This window comes from Rhinolophus hipposideros (assembly GCF_964194185.1).
Source record: "Rhinolophus hipposideros genome assembly, chromosome: 14".
In the NCBI taxonomy this organism is placed as follows: Eukaryota; Metazoa; Chordata; class Mammalia; order Chiroptera; family Rhinolophidae; genus Rhinolophus; species Rhinolophus hipposideros.
Window position 1 is genome coordinate 32,359,150 of NC_138060.1, and position 22,713 is coordinate 32,381,862.

A 22,713-nucleotide genomic window follows, 5' to 3' on the forward strand; every position below is an offset into this window, starting at 1 on the left:
TACATATCTTTTTGTAATGAACAGCCAGTTGTACCAAAATCATTTACCGAATAATTAATCTTTTCCCACTGCTTATAATTCCAACGTTACAGTAGAAATGCATTTGTAACAGAAAATGTGGCCAACAATGGCTTGAATTCATAGGAGTTTGTCTCATGCCAAATAAATCTGGGAGTAGACAGTACATGGCTAGTATTCTACCTCAACAGAGCAAACACCCAAACTTTTTCCATCCTTCTCTTTACCATTCTTTATCTTCAGACATGGCCCCTTATGGTTGCAAAATGGCTGTTGAACATCCAGCACCACATATGAGTACCAGATCAGTGAAAGAGGAAGGGACCAGGGGTGAAGAGGTCAAACTAGCTTAATCTGCTCATTTTAAAAGTCTTTTCCAGAAAGCCATCTAGCAAATTACATGTATCTTCTCAGATAGTTTTTGCACATTATTTTCCAGGCTACTAATGTACCTACTATCAGTGATAATTCTTTCCTTCAGTTATCAACTGAATTGTTTAATTAAGAAATAAAATACTTTAAATTATTCACCCCTATGTTCATTGCTGTATTATTTATAATTGTTAAGGTATGGAAACAAACTGTCTATACGCACATACATACACATGTATTTACACAGAAAATAGAATATTATTCAGCCATAAAGAAGGAAATCTTGACATTTTCTACATTGGGATGGACCTTGAAGGCATTATGCTAAGTGGAATAAGAAGAGAAAGACACACTGTATGAGCTCACATATATGGGGAATCAACAAAACACCAAGTCCTGAGCCCAGAGAACGGATTGGTGGTTGCCAGAGGGGATATAATGTACAGCATGGTGACTATAGTTAATAATATTGTATTGTATATTTGAAAGTTGCTGAAGAGTCGATCTTGAAAGTTTTCATCGTAAGAAAATCAGAAAATTTTATAACTATGTATGGTGACTGATGTTAAATGGACGTTTTGTGGTGATCATTTTGCAATATGCATATAATATTAAATCATGTTGTACACCTGAAACTAGTGTTATTTGTGAACTACAGCTAAAATGTAAAAAAAAATTTTAAAAGAAAATATATTCCCTAGACATTTTAAAAATTTTGTTTTGTGCCATATTTGAATCTTTTGAAGTATACTTAGTTTTTTATTGAGGTTTTCGTATTTCTGACTTCCTTTCCTCTTGATTGTTGTTGGGCTGTTCAGATGGATTATTTTCTTTGTAGTCTTCTTGGGTTACAGGTATGGCTGTTGTGGAACACTGAATGGCTAACTCGCACAAAATAGAAAAAAGCAAGAGAAGCTCTACCCTAGTGGGCTTTTGTGATATAGAAGCAGCAGGCAGCCTGCTGTGATACCTTTGAGAAACATCTCACCTCTTCACTTTACTACCCTCTCCATTCTACCTGCCAAATCTCCAGTTTGCAGGGCTGGTAAGATTCAGCCAGCCCCTTCAGTTCCTTTTTTATCTTTTTAGGGCTTACTAAACCCTAATGTTTATGTGACATCAACATTAACTTTCTTTGGGTGTGTTTGACTGAGTGCCAAGCTCTTCTCAGTCTCTGCTTTCTGTTCCTTGCTCTTTGGATCTCCTGCTGTTCTAAGTATGATACTAGTTTTCTTTTCTGGGATACCAACAGAGCTCAAGACCTCACTTATGTCCAATTTTCTTAGCAGCAGTTTAGCCCAGGAAAAGCAAACAGCCACAAACTGAGAATATTCAGATCACCATTTTCACAGAATTTCTCACTTTGCCTTGTGAATTTCCATTTCTGTACCAAAATGTTTTAGGCTAGAGTGAGAAATCCCTAACTAGTTTGGTTCAACTGTCACTTTTGTATTTTAAATTAGATGACCCAATCTGATGATACTAAGAGCCTATATTTGATTTTTTTTCTTTAAAAAGTTAATAAATCCACTCTATAAACTATAGTTAATAGAAAATTCATAGTGAAATTAGAAAAGATGGAGTTGTAGTTTCAGATGTGAAAAGTTAGTTTTGGACTTCTTAAACTCTTATACTTAAAACCCTTATACTTTTAAAATTCTTAATTCTTAAAAGTTCTGTTTAAAATAATTGAAGAATGCTGTGTGACACAAGTATCATAATTAGTTTGACCTGAATTCAATGGCAAATATCCTTTCTATTCTAAACTTCTTTAATAATTTTTGTTTTCTGCTTTAAATGATCTCAACTAGGACCTAAGTACAACAAAACTGGAATTGTTATTTTAAATGGATGGTTTAGAATAGTGAATTAAATACTGGATCTAATTTTTAGTGCATTAAGAATGATTTAGTTGTGGAAGATCATAATAAAAAATATAAAGCCATCAGTGTACCTATGTAAGTCATCTCCAATTTCTGTCCACATCCACTTTGAGAAAATGGTCCCTTTATAGGTAGGAAGAATAAAACTTTGATCATACTGATATTATAAGTCATATTTAATATGTTCTTTTTATTCCTTTTAGGACAGTGGTGATTATCCCCTTACCATGCCTGGACCTCAGTGGAAAAAATTTCGCTCAAACTTTTGTGAATTTATTGGTGTCCTGATTCGACAGTGTCAGTATAGCATAATTTATGATGAGTATATGATGGACACAGTAATCTCCCTTTTGACGGGTTTATCAGACTCCCAGGTCAGAGCTTTTAGGCATACAAGTACCCTTGCTGGTGAGTATTCAACATTTCATTTCATTTTCATTTAGTTTTGTTAAATATGTTCTATTCTAGTTAAACTTTATTTAGGTTAAATATTAATTTAAATGAATTACTGTGCTTCTGAAAAATACCACTCTCCCCCCAAATTCATCTGAATGGTTTGTGTTAGGTAAAATGTATACTCATTTTGATAACTGTAATTTGATAGCCTTGAGAATGAAAGTTGAACATTTCTGGCAGGTGGTAACAAATCCCTCTCTGAATGTTTATTTTCCTACGTTCTTATTTTATAATCAGAGACATTTTAGAAGTCCAATAGGCCACATTCTTTGGTAAACCCAAATAATAATAGTAGTTGAAATTCCAAATTCATAGTAATTTTCCCACTTAATTACATTGCTTTATTGTTCATTGTTACTATATATAAGTGTGTAAATATCTGTTTATATATTTGAAACAATTTCATCTAATTGTAGTAGGTAATTGCTACCTAGCTGGCAAGTACTAGTGCTGTAATAACTTAAGCATATCTGTAATGTCTCTAAAGTCAGTTCATTTACATAGACTATAGGTAATCTGAAGAATTGACAGATTCATGTTCACTTTCATTTTTATTTTAGAATTATCTAGACTGCTTTTTGACCATGTATATTCATTTTTTTCTTGTTTTTCCATAACAAGGTAATTTTGTTAATTGAGCAGTTCTATTTTCTTTCAATTACTTTAATTGTGCTTACCTAAAATAACTATTTTTTTCATCTATGATACAGTGTGTCTGTGTATGCGTGTTTGTACATACACATAGTATATTTAAATACTCCCAAATTATATTTTTTAGTAGCAGTGACTTTGCCTATATTCATCTTACACATTAACATAAGAAAAGCCGATTTAGTTTCAATTAATTGCATTTCATCTTACATTTAGGTTTTTCATTAATCTAAGTTATTTAAAGCATTGCAAACTTTAGTATACATTAGAATCATCTACAGGGGTTATTGAATCAGATTGCATGGCCTTACCCCCAGAGTTTAATGGTTTCTATGTCATGCTAATGCTGATACCTTTGGATACTACATATTGCAAACCCCTGATTTAATATATTGTCATGTTTTGTTTTAACTGTTGCCTAAAGCCAATATGATAGTATTATCTAGATCGTGGATTTTTTTCAATTGAAAAAAAAATGTTGATTTTTTTCCAGTTCTCTTATTTTTTTTCTTACTCAATTGTAGGAAACAAGCATGAAATATAGTTTACTTTTTGTGAGGGTTGTCCTTTTCCTCATTATTAGGAAAAGATCTTTTAACCAGTTTTATCTTTTTTACAAAGGTAAAATAAAAACAACTCATTGTTGAAATTTTTCTATCAGAACAAACATCAGTTTATTCTGTTTTGAGAGTATCCTTTTCCTCATTATTAGAAAGATAGAGATCTTGTACCCAGTTGTATCTTCTTTTTTTTAAGTTACTGTATATATGCTACTTACTATTAAAAAGTATCTGATACTATACATTTTTTTTCTAATTTCATGACTTAGTATTTTCTGCATTTGGTATTTCCTTTACTCTTTAGTTTTCTATTTACTTTTCATCTTCTGTGTTCAGTAATGTCCATTTAGCTGGTTGTCAGATGCAGAGTAAATTCAGTGATTTGAAATAAATAAGTAGAAAAGAAATCGCTTCTGAATAGCCAATGTTACTGTCATAAAATGTTATTATCTGGTTTCTGAAGGCCAGGAGAAAATGAGAGGCAACAGATGAATAGAGGGCAAACATTAGATGCTGTCCTTCTGATAGAATTGTGAAATGACAATTCATCACAGAAAAGAAGACAAAAGAAACTATTTACAGATATCAAGATAAAGAGCAATCTGTAGAGAGCCATCTGTGTCTTCTCTGTAGGGGCAAACTACCTAATTTTAATTCAGAAAGCTGTGTGCATTTTGTATAAAAGATGAAATATATGCCACATCCTCTACTTAAGAACACAAGAGAAGAAATAATATATTGTAGAAATATGCAGAATATTTTGACTTTTAAAATGTTTCAGTTTCTTGTAAAATGCACTTTAATTCATTTAAATCTGTCCTTAACTGCCACGTAAATTAAGTATTACTGTATTTCACTGACTTTATGGTGGTCTATTTCAGCTCTCCTTTCCATTTGCCCACTTTCAGTAACTTATTATTGTGTTGTTTTTCCCTGTATTTATGCCTTTGGAAAGCTACACACACACACACACACACACACACACACACACACACACACGCATGCTAATCTTATATATTCTTAAATATATTTTAATTAGGCTTTCCTCCTACTCCTTTTGAGTAGAGTAGGTCCCTCCTTCCAGTGCTTTCTGTCTTTCTCTTCCCACAATTTACCTGTGATCATGATAGCTTTTAATAAAACTGCTTGATAAATGCCATTTTGTCTCACCTAAATGCTTTTTATATCATCATCTAGCCTATTTGAATTTGAAATTATCAAGAAAAACATGAACATTATGTTTATACTGATTTTTCAAAAACTAAAACCTATTTTTAAAGTCATTCTCAAATTTACTTTAAAATATTGCTATAATTCCTGTGTCTGTGTTAATGATCATATCTTCCTTCCGAGGCTCAATTTCGTAGAATGTGAGACACATCCCATCACCTACCATTCAACAAAGCATAAAGATCTTTTTGAGAACTTATTTCTGGGCTGGATAATAATTATCACCATCCCTGCAAGGATTTTTTTCTCATTTTTCTTTCTTTGTTTTTTTTTTTTTTAATGGTATGTGTGCAAGGAGTAGATTAAAAAGATAATCATTTTTATTCACTTTGCAGGACGAGTCTTGGGGACTAGATAAAATGGGCAGGAATATTTAATCCTCTGCTTCAAAGACTATGTGCATGGACAGTTACAAGGCAGTTATGGCCAGATATGATTATCGGCTTTGGAATAAAATGCTCCTTGACATTGCTTATATCTTAGCTGAGAAGAGAGACAATCAGGTTAGTTTTTTTGTAGGGTATAGATGTGTTGAGTTCCAGAGCTTCTTAAGTCACATCATCGCGGTGTGATGAGTCAGGAGTACTTATAATCTGTTGTCCAAATATCCCATTTTCTTATTATCAATGAAATAATGTTTCCCTATTGTCAGTGTTTATGCATTGCATTTAATTGTATACATTTACCTCATTTTAAATTAAAATTTTCATTCTGTAGTTCTTTAGGTCTGTTCCACAGTTATAAGTAGCCTCATTTTTCTATTGGAGGTAAACTATTTTCACAATCGCATTTTATATTATATTTTTGTTGTTTTTTTCTGTTCTTTCCATTGGAATTTTAAAACATACTGTCCCATTGGTTTGACCTATCTTAATACAGAAACTTCGCAATTCAGTAGTTTTCGTTAACTATTAATCTCCAGAATTAAGTACCCTTATTTCTGTTTTAAATATCTATCATAGTTGGACATAATAGAACATAGTTTGTCAATTTAATTTGTATAAGTAATATTATGTCATTATTATTTTGCTGGAAATACGATCTGAGACTGGGCATATTTTTTTTCCAATTTGATGAAATTTTCATAGAAAGTATTCTTTTTTTTTTTCCAAGGTAAAAAGTTGGTAGGATTCTCTTTGTTTTTTGGTATTATTTTGATAATTCTACTCAAAGAATCTATTTTTGAGCAATTACATTATTTTTACACTTTCTTTTTTAAGGAGGGCGCAGCTTTTACACATTTGTTTTTAATTACAAGTTATGACTTTGAATTTTTTCAAATGGTAGTTTTCGGAATGAGTAATATTAACTTATTTTTTGCTATTTTATCACCTACATAGTTTTTAATGATGTTATAAATAAGTTAATACTGGCTTTCTCTTTTAAGATGAAAATGCTAATTTGAGTAAAGGGGGAGTTAAGAATGCACAACATATTAATAATGGCATGGTGATTGATTGCATTTTTTTTTTAAAGTGAATTTTGGAAAAACTAGAAAATGTGATTAAGATCATCATATGTAAGTCAAGTGGCCTCAGTATGCTGACAGGCCAGTCTTTACCAGTCGTTAGCAGTAGATCACTCTTAGACTCTTGAGGGAGTAAACATTTTTTATACGTTATTGTTTAATATTATTATATCGACATATGTTTGATTTTATGTTGACATAATATTTATTATTAATTAACATTCTTTACCCAGTCAGCATCTCTGGACTTTTACTCTGAGGAAAGATTTGGTAATGAAATTGCTTTGTTCTCCAATTATAGACTGAAAATCATTCTACCTCAGTAAATTGACATCTTTTCTTTGGCTTTCAGTTGTTGAAACCATGTAACAAGTGATTCTTGTGGGCCAGAATGTCTGAATCCACATCCCCCTCTGCCTATTAGTTGGGTAACTTGGACAAGTCCTTAACTTATCTGGCCTCATTTTCGTTATATGCAAAGTGGGGAACATAATGATAGCTACCTCATTAAAGGAAATTAGGAGTGCATGGACCAGTGTCTGATTTTAGTAAGCTGCTGGTATTATTCTGTAAAGACAAAAAGAGCTAACAGTGTTTCCAATGTTTGTGTTCATTCATGTTTTTACACAATTTATTGAACACCATTCTACTTTAGTAGTAAAAGACATTACAAATAGGAAATCAGAAACTTTAGTAAATAAATAAATTAGATCTATCTAAAACTGTTATTGAAAAAACTAATAGTATGCGTTTTCATTTTACTGATTTTTTGGCTCTCAGGTCCCAAATTCTATTTATTAAATTCAGTAAGACTTTTATAATTCTTAACCAGACAGAATATTTCTGGTTTTTGTAGTTATCCCTGAAAAATTTAGGTCACTTTGGAATCATCAAAGCTCAGACCATAGAGTATAAAAACAAACATTAGCCATAATCATACCACCTCATAATTACTATAGCATGTTGGTATTTTCTTTAAGTTTTTTCTCTCATGCACATTTGCGAGGTTTTTGTTTTATTTTTTAAAGAAATAATAGGACGTTATCAATTTTGTGGTGTGCATTTTCTTAATTTTTAATTTTTAAAAATACTGTTTAATATGACTGCCTCATTTTCTCTTTTTTAAAAATAATTTTTAATTTTCCAATTATGGTTGACATACAGTACCACATTAGTTTCAGGTGTACAGCATAGGGATTAGACGTACATACAGCCTTGACAAATCTAGCATCCACCTGGTAGCATACATAGTAATTATAATATTATTGAGTAGATTCCCTATGCTTTACTCCACATCCCCATGACAGTTTTGTAACTACCAAATTGTACTTCTTAATTCTTTAACCTTTAACACCCATTCCCCCTACACCCTTTCCCATCTGGCAAGTATCAAAATGTTCTCTTTATGAGTTTGTTTCCGTTTTGTTTGTGTGTTTTTTCGTTTTTTAGATTCCACATATAAGTGAAATCTTTTGGTATTTGTCTTTCTGTATCTGACTTATTTCACGTAGCTTAATACTTTCTCTGTCTATCCATGTTGTTGCAGATGGCAAGATTGCATTTTTTCATGCCTGAATATTATTCCGTTGTATATATGTACTTCCTCTTGTTTATCCATTCATCCATTCACCCATATTGCCTCCGTATCTTAATTATTGTAAATAACGTTGCAATGAACATTTGGATGCACAAGTCCTTTCAAAGCACGGTTTTGGGTTTCTGTTCTGAATGAATACCCAGAAGTGGTATTACTGGATCCTTCTTTGTCTCTTGTTATAGCCTTTGTTTTAAAGTCTGTTTTGTCTAGTATAAGTATTGCTACCCCAGCTTCCCCCCCATTTCCATTTTCATGAACTATCTTTTTCCATTCTGTTACTTTTAGTCTCTATGTCTTTCCGATCTGAACTGAGTCTCTTGTAGGCAGTATGTGTAAGGGTCTTGTCATCTTAACCATTCAGCCAGCTTATCTTTTGATTGGCCCATTTAATCCATTTACATTGAAAGTAATTGTTGAAAGATATGAAGTTATTGCCATTTTATTATTCATATTTTTATCTTTTTTCCTTCTTTCTCTTCTTAAAGAAGTCCTGTTATCATTTCTTATAAAGGTGTTTATGAACTCCTTTAGCTTTTTCTTGTCTGGGAAACTCTTTACCTCTACTTCAATTTTAAATGATAGCCTTGCTGCATAGAGTAGTCTTGGTTGTAGAGCCTTACTTTTCATCACTTTGAATATTTCGTGCCAGTCCCTTTTGACCTATAAAGTTTCTATTGAGAAATCAGCTGACACTCTTATGGATATATGATATATGTACAAGACATTTCTACTCAGATACCTGATAAACACAAAACTTTATAATTTACCCTTGTGTTTTCTATTTCTTTCATTTCCTACATTATAATCTATTATATTCTTCCAGTTCTATCTTCCAAGTATATTTCACATCTAACCATTTTTCTCTACCTATTGCTACCACTGTAATCCAAGGCAGCATGTATTGAGTTGCTCAAGACCAAAAACTTGAGAATCATCGTTGCAAACTTTTTGTCAAATTATTTCCAGCTATTTTGGTGTTCTGTTTGGTCTCTCTTCTTCCACTTTTACTTTTCTATAACCCGTTCACACAGCAGTTTAGAATGTAAGCCAGATTATTTTTCACCCACCCCAAATTTTCCAGTGGGTCTTAATTACCATTTTTATATTAATTCTGAGATCTTATTTGATCCCAGTAGAACCTTGTAACATTACCTCTTGATTTTTCTCCTCAGCTTAATCTCTTGCCTCTACCTATTTCTGTGTTTCAGCCACCCTAACCACCTCGCTCTTTTATAAGTGCCCTCCTCATCACAATTTACCTTATCACCTTTGCACTTTTTAGTCCTTCTCCCTGGAACACTGTTCTGTCGTATAATCACTTGCTCATTCCTCACTTCATACTCAAATGTCACTTCTTTAGAGAGGCCTTCTTGCCTGACCACCCTATTTATTCTCTATAACCTTTCCACCATTCGTTGTTGTTGTTATTATTATTATTATTATTATTATTACCATACTTCACTTTTCTTTATAAATTTTTCATTAACTGACATATTTTTAAATTTATATTATCCATTGATTTATTGTCTTTTCCTCCTCACTGGAATGTAAAAAATCATGAGGGCAGGTACTGTCTTGTTCACTTTTGTACTTCTAGTGCATAGAACAATACTCAGTATATGTTGGATTGACAGATGAATGGGGAAGCACTAAACAAGTGCTTCTTGAACTTTGTGTTGAAAGACTAGTTTTTTAGTTACCAATTTGTCACAACCTAGTACTTTATAAAATACAATAAAATGAGTTTCAAAAGAAATATATGTATTTGTAGTGTCATTTTCATATTAAAGTCAACAGTCCTATCTTACTCTGTCAGATTGTTACATTTTGAAAAACGTATCTTCAAATTTATAATTAAAATAAACTGGTAACAAGTTGTTTGTTGTCATCACCTATTTGCAGGCCACACTTCTGTGGAGCACCGCACTAGAACAGGTTTACCATTCTATAACCAGCATTTAAAATGTAAAGGATAAATGAAGTATTCTTTTTAGTAGATAAGGAGAAGCCACTTAAAAATCCCATGTCACGGTGTCCAGGCTGAGATCCTATAGGATTATTAATTTATGAAATGGTTCTATTAGTAGTACCAGTAAAATTTAATTAGTGCTCATGCTATGTAGAAACAAGTCATTTTTTAGTTGACTTGATAAGACCTCACAATTCCCATGTTGTATCTATGTCACTAAATTAGAAGTCTTTCATTAATAGCTGTTTATTTGCTTATATGATAGTATGGTAAATCAAAATTTCAGTGAAGTTTAAATTTTACAGATTCATAAACACTTTATCTTAGTAAATACTGCTACGTTATACCTAATATTTTTCTGAAAATGTAGTGGCATTTTGTATTTTTCATTGTTGCAGTATGTTGATTATTTTGTTGTTTATATATATCTAGGATGGAAGGAGGGTCATTATACAATGACAGTTGGAGTTTGGGATCTGGATTTTTGCTGAAAGCAAAAGCCATTAAATTCAAGAAAATCTGTGTCTTAGCTTCCACTGGTGAATTCTAGTCAGGATTAGTGTTAATTTTAATGCTTTCCAACTCCTTGATCTTCAAGTCATTTTGCTTTAGAGATCTAGAAGTACATAATGAATTCAGCTTCATCGGGTTTACCTTGAATGCTTAGGACATACATGCTCTGTTAGACTTTTATCCCTGACTTAAGCAGTTTGACTCCCCCAGGTCCCTCCGGTCTTTGAGCTAGTCTCCTTTTTTATACAGATTAATTTAAAAAGTACTTTTAACCGTTTATAGTATCATCAGATATTCTACTGACAATGTGTAAAATCGCTAGTCTGTATTCTGAAACACAAGAATATTTCTCAGTTTACTATATTGAGACACTGTACCTCAGGAGAAAAGAGTGAAATACATTTCTGAGTGGTCACTAAAAAACTTTTGTTTTCAGGATTTATGTCTTATGTTTTGGCTTAAGGGCAGCAGCAATCACAATTACCATGGAGTTAGCCAAAAATGTGGAGTTCAGGAAAACAAATTGTGTTACTGTGTGTGTGTGTATGTGTGTGTGTGTGTAGATAGAGATACAGCATTATGTAGATATGTTTATATATGTACATATATGAGAAATAGTGACATTTTAAGAGAAATACATGTTCATATTTAGTTATGAATATGTTTGAAGTGGATCAGTTCTTCCAAAACTAATGAGTTAATTTTTTATAACTAAACATTTTGTATTTACAGATGAATAACTTAAAAGAAAAAAAAGAGGGAAATTATTTCATCAGCACAAACTCTCTTATTCCTCTCCCAGTATTTCCTACACTTTCACCATCTCAGTAATGAAAATAAATATGAATAGACAGAAGTTTAATGTTTGTGTCATACTTGTTTCTCAGAGGACTTGAAAAAGAAGTTGGAAAATATTTAACAAAATTTACAAAGACAAGTGAACATTTAAAAGTACATCAACACTGTGACTAGAGAAAATAGGTCAATCCGAAATTACAGAATAAATTTTTAATGAACAAGTTTGGTAGCATCAGTCTGTTTTTTAGGGATTGGAGTCTATGGCATTCACTGAGGTGAGCAACACGGGTAGAGGACCATCTTTGAGTGTAATGAACTGATTGTAAACATCTAAAGCACCTTTGATTCATCTAAGTAATAAAGGTATTGAGGAAGCAATTGTATACACAGAACTGGTGGTCAGAAGAGAAGTCTAGTCGGCTTGATTAGCATGCTGTCACTAAGGTGTGTGTATTTGAGGATGGAGAGGAGTTGTTGAAGATAACTAATTACATTTAATCTGCTGATGATTAGAATGAGACTATTTTTAAGTGGGAAATGTTAATGAGCCAAGCTGTAGAGACACTGAGGCAGAGAAAATTACGTTGCAGACTAAGATGACAGCTTTATTTCTATAAAATAATTTTTCTTTTTAACGTAAATTATAAAACATAGAAATTGACTAGTTTCCTTCCTTTATCTGTTTCCGTTATAAATTTGTAATTTTATAGATGAAGGTCTGATTCATAGTTGAATACTATAGTTTTCCTTTATTTTATAGCCATGAAGCTCATGACTGCTCTGGTGAATGTTGCCTTAAACCTCAGTATTCATCAGGATAATACACAGAGACAATATGAAGCTGAGAGAAATAAAATGATTGGGAAGAGGGCCAATGAAAGGTTGGAGTTATTACTTCAGAAACGCAAAGAGGTAAGTTTGAAGATATCTGAGATTCTTATGTTCTGTAAATGTGTAGTAAATATGTTAGTTTTTTAATTCTCTCTAAAATGGTTTATGTCTTTTTAAGATTTTTTTTTAAAGTTATATTTTGATCTCAAAGTTTTCAAATGAAACTGTGATGTTCAGCCAGTGATTATCTGAGTATTGTGATGGCAGAAGAAAATCACAAGACAGCCCTACTGTTGAAGGAGGGTGTTCTGGGAATTAGGTAACTCAGAAAGATTATCGGGCTATGAGCTCAGAAAGCATGACAAATACTAACATCAGAACTAAGGGCCAGCAAAGCCTGCATTTCCAGGAGAAAGCCAAAGACTACATATTAGCTAATATATAAGACATTCCTGTGAACAAGGTTGGTCCCAGTTTTACAATGAAATTTTCATACGTGTGTTGAAAGTGATTTTAAACTGTGTTTTTAATAGGTAACATTTTTATTCATCCAATAGGAAATAAAGTGTTAGATCTGCAATATCACTATATTTTAACTTGAAAAAGGAATATACAAAAAGCAACAAACTTATGATTAAATTATTATCCATACTGTATTAGCATGCTAGGACTGCTGTAATGGATACCACAAACTGAGTGGCTTAAAGAACAGAAATTTATTGTCTCACAGTTCTCTAGGCTACAAGTTGACTATCACTCCAGTCGTCACATGACTCTCTCTCCTTCTTTCTCTCACTCACTCTCTGTCAATTTCTAAATTTCCCCTTTTTATAAAGACACCAGTCATAGAAAGACCACTCTACTTCGGTATGACCTCATCTTAACCTATGACATTGTCCCAACCTATTTCCAAATCAGATTTGAGGTGGTGGGAGTTAGGACCTCAGCCTATGAATTTTTGAGTAACACAGTTCAACTCATAACACATACTAGAAACACGGGAAGTAAATTTTGGAACAGTGGCTTCAGTAAGTACTGCTAACCAAACTGTATGCCTCATAAATTATTTATCATAATAATAAATGTAGCAAAAGTAATTTTTAAAACCTCAAATAAGTTGCAATAATTTAAATGCTTTAGTATAAAAGTATTTCCTAAACTTATTTCAGTAAAACCTGGAACAAATTATACAGCAAAAAAATAAGACTGAAGAAGTAGTCTTAAAGAATTTTGTCACATTGGAGTATGTAGTAAAAGCCAGTATTTCACTGAGTATTACTACAAAACAAAGTAAGAAATATCATTTTGAGTATAATTTTATATCAGTGTTTTTGTTCCTTTTGAGCAGTGAATAAACTCAAACTTTAACTTGATCAGTAGTGTTACCTGAAATTTATCATCTTTGCTTTCTTGTTTTATTTTGTGCTGCATTCCACCACTGATGGCTAGGATCCTTGTTATCTTGTTTTATGCCTCCTGTATTGGGGATTTGGCCTGCTTTCGATAATGGGCTAATCAGACGCAGAATAATTGGATACTTGAGGTGGAATAGGACGTTTCTTGTACAGTGGCAAGTGTCATAATCGTGGATAATCTGTTACTAAAAAAGGCAAAACCAAGCCGGGGACCTGGTTTGGACAGAGAAGTATAGAAATTGAGGCCTGTTGCCAAAGCCGATATTTTGGAGATAGGAATCTGGCCACACTTACTAGCACCATTCCTTGTTAGTCACTGTATAGTAAGTATGGAGAAAGACAGAGAAGTTCTAAAGCCAGTGTAGTACAGCTATAGAAATAATGCAAGAATACTAGAAATATCTCCATTGCACAATAAGTGAGAAAAAGGACCAGTTATTTAAAAAAATTGGAATATTCATTCCGAATAAAATGATCAACATTTTAATTTATATTTTTAATTTAATTTTATTTTTTATTTCAGCTACAAGAAAATCAGGATGAAATCGAAAATATGATGAACTCTATTTTTAAGGGTATATTTGTTCATAGATACCGGTAAGGGATTTTAAAAATCATTTAGAAGATTTTTAACTTAATTAATGTATTGATTCTTTGTAGTCCTAGGTAGTTATAGAGATAAAAATTCTATTGTGTTTTGTTTTCTGGAAAAGAGCTATAAGAGCTAAATAAATGTCATACTATTGCTGTGTAGAAACTTGTACCACCATTATCAATGCCACACTCTTCCAGATTCAAAACATACACTGGTAGAGGCCTCCTGCATTTATATTGATGGGATATTAATCAATACGGTATTCTTAAGTTATTGTGATCTTAATAAGATGTGATTTTCTTGTTATTTGTAAAAACTAATTGCCTTGCTTCCTGCCCTGTGGTACTCATCTTGTTCCATGGTCAAATTAACCAAGTCTTTTAAAAATACCTGTGAAGATGGGAGAAAAGGGAACCTCTGCAGATAATACAACTTTATAACATTGCTTTTCTTTCCCTTCAACTATACACGTAAAAGTAGAAGCAGAGTATTGCCAACGTATTTTTGTCATGCTCCATTGCAAATGAGTTGAGTTTGTCTTTCTGTGAAACCTGTGAACTTTTAAAATGTTAACTACATTATTCAAGAGCACATTTCACAGACTTAATGACTCATATACATATACTCGTTACCTTCTGTTAATTAGTCGTGATACGTTTAGATAGATAGACACAGATAATAGAAGCACTGGTTTTAGATGCATTTGAGACTTGAATTGGCCAGGTAATTTAAAAAGTTAGCTAAAACAAGGAAATCGTTTTTTAAAAAAGTAACTTTGATTTAATTCAAAACATAAAAAGATCTTTTGAATAGGGCCAAGGCCTTTGAGTATGGATTGTCTGATTGGAGTTTCTCATCCTCTTTCTTGTATATACTACACACATAATGAATTATTGACAAATTTATTTGAATAAAAACTAGAATTTCCAAATACCTGCCATGCAGTCTTTTTTTAAATTGCAACTTGATATAGGTATAATTAACATAAAATAAACTGCACATTTAAGTGTACATTGGATGAGTTTTGACATCTATACATCTGTAGAACTACCTAATACAGACAAGATAATGAACATATCCATCATCCTCAGAAGTTTTCTCATGCCACATTGTAATTCTTCCCCACTTCCTTTCCTGCTGTTCTCCCTCTTCACCATCCCAAAGCAATCATTAATCTGCCAAATGATTTGTTTACATTTTCTAGGACTTTATAGAAATGGAATCATACAGTATGTCCTCCTCATTTTTGTTGTCTTGGTCTGGTTTCTTTCACTAAGCAAAATTAGGGTCTTTTATCTTTTTAAGACTGTTAACTGTAAGGTTGTTTCCCCCCTCTCCCCCCCCCCCCCCCGAAGTCAATTTGTTGTCCTTTTAGTCTTAGTTGTGAAGGGCACAGCTCAGCTCCATCCAGGTCCAGTTGCCCTTGCTAGTTGCAGGAGGCGCAGCCCACCATCCGTTTCAGGAATCAAACCGGCAACCTTGTGGTTTACAGCCGGCGCTCCAACCAACTGAGCCATCCATGGGAAGGCAGCTCAGCTCAAAGTGCCGTGTTCAATCTTAGTTACAGGGGGCGGAGCCCACCATCCCTTGGAGAACTTGAGGAGTTGAACCGGTAATCTTGTGGTTGAGAGCCTACTGGCCCATGTGGGAATCCAACCGGCAGCCTTCTGAGTTAGGAGCATGGAGCTCTAACCGCCTGAGCCACCCGGCAGGCCCCTAAATTTTTTTTATAGATACCTTTTATTAGGTTAAGAAAGTTTCCTTTCTTTTCTAGTTTTCTACACTTACTAGGAATGGATGTTGGATTTTGTCAAATGCTTTTCAAATGCATCTATTGAGACCATTATGCTGTTTTTTTTAAGACAATGTGGTGAATTAAGTTGATTTATTTTAAAATGTTTACTTAACTCTAAAAACTGGGATAAAACCCACATAATTGTGGTGTATTATTCTTTTTATTTATTGTTAAATGTGATTTGTTGAAATTTTCCCCAAAATTTTTACATCTATGTTCAAGAGAAATATATATCTCTGACTTTTTATTTAATTGAATATCTCTGACTGATTTTGGTATCCAGGTAATGCTGGCTTTGTAGAAAGAGTTGCTGTGTATTCTGTCTTTAATTTTCTGGAGAACTTTAATAGAATAGGCATTATTTCTTCTTCAGGCATGAATTATACCATTGGGGCCTAGGTGCTTGCTTTATTTAATTTTAACTACAAGTTAAATATATTTAGTAGATATAAGGCTGGTCAGTTTATGTCTTACAAGAAAATGATACATTCATCTAAATTGTATTATTTTCAACAAGTATCAGCAGAAAGTTGTTCCTAATATTGGTAGTTACACACACACACACTCACACGTACATCTCTTTCATGTCAGTTTGTCTAGAGCTTATCAGTTGTATTTTTTTTCTTAAAAAAATAGATTTTGTTTACATTGAACTTATGTTGTTTTTCTGTTTTTCTATTTCATTGATTTCTGCTCTTTATTATATTTATTCTTCTGCTTACTTTGAGTTTCATTTTCTCTACTCTTTAGATTCTGAAGGTGGAAATTGAGGCATTTGGTTTGAAGCTTTTCTTTTGTTCTAATATACTAATTTATTACTTACAAATTTCTCTCTTAGCACTGCTTTATAGCCCCTAAATTTGTATATGTTGTGTTTCCATTTTCATTCAGTTCAAAATACTTTTGAATTTCCCTTTTGTTTCTTTGACCCATGGGTTGTTTAGAAGTGTGGTATTTAGTTTACAAATATCTGAGATCTTTTCAGATAACTTTCTGTTACTGATTTCTAATAATTCCATTGTAGTCGGAGAACACATTTTGTATGATTTGAATGCTTTTAAGTTTATTGAGGTTTGTTTTATACACTGCAGTATGGCCTATCTTGGTAAATGTTTTATTTGCTCTGGAAAAGAATGTGTATTGTGCTTTTGTTTTTCTGTCAATTAGGTCAACATTGGCTGATAGTGTTCCTCAAGTCTCTTCTATCCTTACTGATTTTCTATTTAGTCTAACAATTACTGAGAAGTATTTTTGATAAAGTCCATTACTACATAAATGATATGCAGTTATTATTTTTCCCCAGCATATGGCTTTCTTTTCATTTTCTTCTTTTAAAAAATTTCACCCCACAATTATAGTTGACATTGAATATTATGTTAGTTTCAGGTGTTCTACATCGTGGTTAGTCATTTATGTAACTGCGAAAGTGATCCCCCCCAATATGCCTAGTACTTACCTCACATCATATGTAGTTATGACAATATTATTGGCTATATTCTCTGTGCTGTACTTAACATGCCTGTGACTATTTTGTAACTGCCAGTTTGTACTTAATCCCTTCTCCTTTCTTACACAGTTCCCCCACCCCCACCCCTTGCATCTGGCAACCATCAGTTCTCTATCTGTGAGTCTGTTTCTGTTGTGTTCTTTCATTTCTTTTGTTCTTTAGATTCCATATATAACTGAAATCAAATGGTATTTGTCTTTCTCTGACTTTTTAAACTTAGCATAATATCCTGTAGGCCCACCCATGTCACAAATGGTAAGATTTCGTGTTTTTTTTTTATGGCTGAATAATATTCAATTGTATATAAGTACTACATCTGCTTTATCCAGTCCTTTATCTGTGGACACTTCAATATTTTGGCTATTATAAATAATGCTGCAATGACCATAAGGGTGCATATATCTTTTTGAATTAGTGATTTGGATTTCTTTGGATAAATACCAAGACGTAGAATTAGTGGGTCATATGGTAATTGTATTTTTAACTATTTGAGGATCCTCCATACTGTCTTCCGTAGTGGTTGCACCAATTAGTAGTCCCCACAACAGTGCACGAGGGTTCCTTTTTTCCACATCCTTGTCAACAGTTATTTATTGATTTATTGATGATGGCCATTCTGACAAGTGTGAGGTAATAGTTCATTGTAGTTTTCATTTGTATTTCTCTAATGATTAGTGACTTTGAGCATTTTTTCATGTCTGTTGGCCATCTGTATGTCCTCTTTAAAGAAATGTCTATTCAGATTTAAAAATTCAGCCCAGTTTTGAATCGGATTGTTTGCTTTGTTTTGGTGTTGAGCTGTATGAGTTCTTTATATGTTTTGGATATTAACCTCCTATTGGATATATCATTGGCGAATAGCTTCTCCCATTCAGTGGTTTGTCTTTTTGTTTTGTGAATGGTTTCCTTTGCTGTGCAAAACCGTTTTAGTTTGATGTAGTCCCATTTGTTTATTTTTTCTTTTGTTTTTCTTGCCCGATGAGAAATATCCCCAAAAATATTACTAAGAGCAGTGTCTGAGAGTTTACTGCCTGTTTTCTTCTAGGAGTTTTATGACTTCAATTCTTACATTTAAGTCTTTAATTCATTTTGAGTTTATACCTCTATACCGTTAAAAAGGTTTCTTTTTTTTCCTTTTTTTTTTTTTTTTGGCATGTACCCAGTTTTCCCAACCCCATTCGTTGAATAAAGAGGCTGTGTTTGCTCCGTTGTATATTCTTGCCTCTTTTATCATAGATTAATTGACCACATAGGTGTGGGTTTGTTTTGGGCTCTCTATGTTCCATTGATCTATATGTCTGTTTTTATGCCAGTGCCATTCTCTTTTTATTGCTATAACCTTGTATAGTTTGATACCAGGTAGTATGATATCTCCAACTTTGTTCTTCTTTCTCAAGACTGCTTTGGCTATTCAGGGTCTCTTGTGGTCCCATATAAATTTTTCATTATTTTTTCTACTTCTGTGAAAAATGCTATTGGTATTTTGATAGAGATTGCATTGACTCTAAAGATTGCTATAGGTAGTACGGACATTTTAATGATGCTGATTCTCCAATCCATGAGCGCGGTATTTATATCTTCTTCAATTTTTTCTTCACTGTTGTACAGTTTTCAGAGTACACGTCTTTTACCTCCTTGGTTAAATTTATTCCTACGTTTTCTTTTTTTTATGTAGTTGTAAGTGGAATTGTTTTCTTTGTTTTTCATTCTGATCATTCATTATTGGTATATAAAAAGGCAACTGATTACTGAAATTCAGTTTTGTATACTGATATTTTACTGAATTCATTTATCAGTTCTAATGGTTTTTTGGTGGAATCTTTAGGGTTCTTTATATGCAATATCATGTCATCTGCAAATAACGACAGTTTTACTTCTTCCTTTCCAATTTGTATGCCCTTTTTTTGGTCTGATTGTTGTGGCTAGAACTTCCAACACTAGAAAAGTGGTGAAAGTGGACATCCTTGTCTTGTTCCTGATCTTAGGAAAATGCTTTTAGCGTTTCCCCATTGAGTATGATGTTAGTTGTGGTTTTGTCATATATGTCCTTTATTATGTTGAGCTATATTTCCTCTATTCCCACTTTGCTGAAATTCTTTATCATAAATGGATGCTGGATTTTGTCAGACTTTTTTTCTGCAGCTATTGATATGATCATACAATTTTTATCCTTCATTTTGTTTATGTGATGTATCACATTAATTGATTTGTATCCCAGGAATAAATCCCTCTTGATCATGATATATGATCTTTTTAATGTATTGGTAATTTCACTTCGGTAGTATTTTGTTCAGGATTTTTGCATCTGTTCATCAGGGATATTGGCCTAAAATTTTCTTTTTTTATAATGTCTTTGTCTGGTTTTGGAATCCTGGTGATGCTGGCCCATAAAATGAGCTTGGAATCCTTCCCTCCTCTTCAGTTTTTTTCGAATAGTTTGAGAAGCAGAGGTATTAATTCCTATTTGAACATTTGGTAAAATTCACCTGTGAAGCCATCTGGTGTAGGACTTTTGTTTGTTAGGAGTTTTTTGAGTACTGACTTGATTTCATTAGTAGTTATCGGTCTGTTTAGATTTTCTGTTTCTTCTTGATTCAGTCTTAGAAAACTGTATGTTTCTAGTAATTTATCAATATCTTCAAGGTTGTCCAATTTGTTGGAGTATAATTGTTCATAGTATTTTCTTAGAATCCTTTATATTTCTGTGGTGTCAGTTGTCACTTCTCTTTCATTTTGGGTTTTATTTATTTGGTCTCTTTCTCTTTCTCTCTCTCTCTCTCTCTCTCATTGTTAAAGGTTTATCAATTTTGTTTATCTTTTCAAAGAACCAGCTCTTGGTTTCATTCATCTTTTGTATTTTATTTAAGACTGTCTCATTTCTGCTCTGATTTTTATTATTTTCTTCCTTCTACTCACTTTGTGCTCTGTTTTCCTGTTCTTTTTCTAGTTCCTTTAGGTGTAAAATTAGATTGTTTATTTGAGATTTTTCTTGTTTTCTTGATGTAGTCCTGTATTGCTATAAATTTCTGTCTTAGAATTGCTTTAACTGTGTACCACGGATTGGGATTGTTGTGTTTTCATTTTTATTTGCATGTGTATTTCCTTCACCAGGTTACGGAAGTTTCAGTTATTTCTTCAAATAGGTTTTCTTTTTTTTTCCCCAATTTTTTTTTTCATTGGGGAATGTTGGGGAACAGTGAGCTTTTCAAGGGTCCATCAGCTCCAAGTCCAGTTGCTGTTTTCAGTCTTTAGTTGCAGGGGGCGCAGCCCACCATCCAATGTGGGAATTGAACTGGTAACCTTGTGGCTAAGAGCTTGCACTCTAACCGCCTGAGCCATCCAGCCACCCTTCCGGCAGCTCAGTGGCAGCTCGTTGTCTTCAATCTAGTTGTGGAGGGCACAACTCACTGGCCCATGTGGAAAAAAAACCGGCAACCCTGTTGTTAAGAGAATGCACTCTAACCAACTGAGCCATCCAGCCGCCTCTCAAACAAGTTTTCAATCCCTTGCTGTCTGTCTGCTTCTGGTATCCCTATGATGCGCATGTTGTTAGTTGATGTCCCAGAGGTTTTCTAAATTATCCTCAATTTTTTTGTTTCTTTTTTCTTTTTGTTATTCTGATTGGGTGATTTCCGTTACCTTGTCTTCCAAATCACTGATTCGTTCCTAGGCTTCACATAACTTGATGTTGATTCTTATCTAATTATTCTTCATTTCAGGTATTGTATTCTTCATTTCTGACTGGTTCTTTCTTAATGGTTTTTATCTCTTTGTGTAAGTTCTCACTGAGTTCATCTATTCTTCCCCTAAGTTCATTGAGCATTCTTATAACCAGTGTTTTGAACTCTGTATCTGGTAGATTGTTTGCTTCCATTTTGTTTAGTTCTTTCTCTGGTGTTTTTTCCCGGGTTTTCACTTGACACATGTTTCTTTGTCTCATTGTTTTGGCTGCCTCCTTGTAGTTTTTATTTTTATTTTTATGTATTAGGTAGATCTGGTACACCTTTCAGTCTTGGCAGAGTGGCCTTATGTAGTAGGTGTCCTGTGGGGCCCAATGGCACAGTCTCCCTGGTCACCTGAGCCACGTGTTCCAAGGTTGTTGTCCATTGTGTGGGTTGTGTGTGCCCTCCTGTTATAGTTGCGCCTTGAGTGCTGTTGGCATGTTAGTGGGTTAGTGGGTGGGGTTGGCTTGCTGTTAAGACTGGCTGTGACTATGGTGGATGAATTGTTGTGTATGGGCTGACCGCACCGAGCAGGATTCACTTTAGCAGGGCTTTGTTCCCTGCCGAGTCCACCCTTTGGGTATATCATTTATAGAACTAATTGGTCAGTGCTCTGATATAGTCTGAAGCCGGTCACTGGCAGTTTTGGTTCTTGGGCCAGTTGGGAGGAGTGGTGGTGCAGGCCAAGTTCAGCCACTGCCTGTGCTTGGCCCAGGCCACCTGGTAGGAGCTACAAAGTAATCTGCAGTTAGTTGCTCTCTGTGGTGGGCTTGGAAGCCTCTTGGAGAGACTCTTCTGTGAACCTAGGTCGGCTGCTGCTAGTGCCGTGCTTGGGGCTGCTAAGCAAGAGGTACAGTATGTGTTGTGGCCAGTTGCTGCTTGCTTGGTGTTTGTGGACCATTGAGAGCTTTTAGGAAAGTTCGAAGCATAAGCTGACGCCACCCACTTGTGAGGAAAAGCTGGTAAAAGAATTCAGGTTGGTGCACGAGTTGGGTGGGCCAGGGTCTCGGAATCATCACAGTTGTGGGTGGGGGAGAGCGGTATTAGCCAGGTTGATGGAGACTCAGATTTGGTGCCTGCTTGCACTTTCACGCTTGATGGCGGGGAGGACTCTACTAAGGAACAGTGGCACTGCTGGCTCTACTGTTCTAGAGGGAGCTTCCCCTCCAACCCTCACCTATAGCCACTCAAGTTTCTCCCTGTATGTTCCTGGTACTTTTTGAGCTGCTTTCCCTTCACTGGTTCTTAGGGCAAGTGTTGGTGAATGAGTGAGTCTGTGCTTGGGTCTTCTGGTTCTGAGTGCTAAATACCTAACACCTTTACATAGGAATTG

The 22,713-nt window shown here is 33.9% G+C and overlaps 1 protein-coding gene across 3 annotated transcripts in view; it reads left to right on the forward strand.

Moving 5' to 3' along the window:
• STAG1 (STAG1 cohesin complex component) overlaps positions 1–22,713 on the forward strand; it is a 328,953-nt gene that overhangs the window by 178,090 nt on the left and 128,150 nt on the right. For 2 of the 3 annotated variants that reach the window (XM_081071693.1, XM_081071694.1), the window contains 3 exons: positions 2,477–2,681; positions 12,276–12,427; positions 14,285–14,358. In XM_081071693.1, the coding sequence (XP_080927819.1) occupies positions 2,477–2,681; positions 12,276–12,427; positions 14,285–14,358 (431 nt within the window). Of the gene's footprint in view, positions 1–2,476; positions 2,682–5,536; positions 5,674–12,275; positions 12,428–14,284; positions 14,359–22,713 lie in introns of those variants that run through there. The other variant, XM_081071695.1, reaches the window with a different exon arrangement.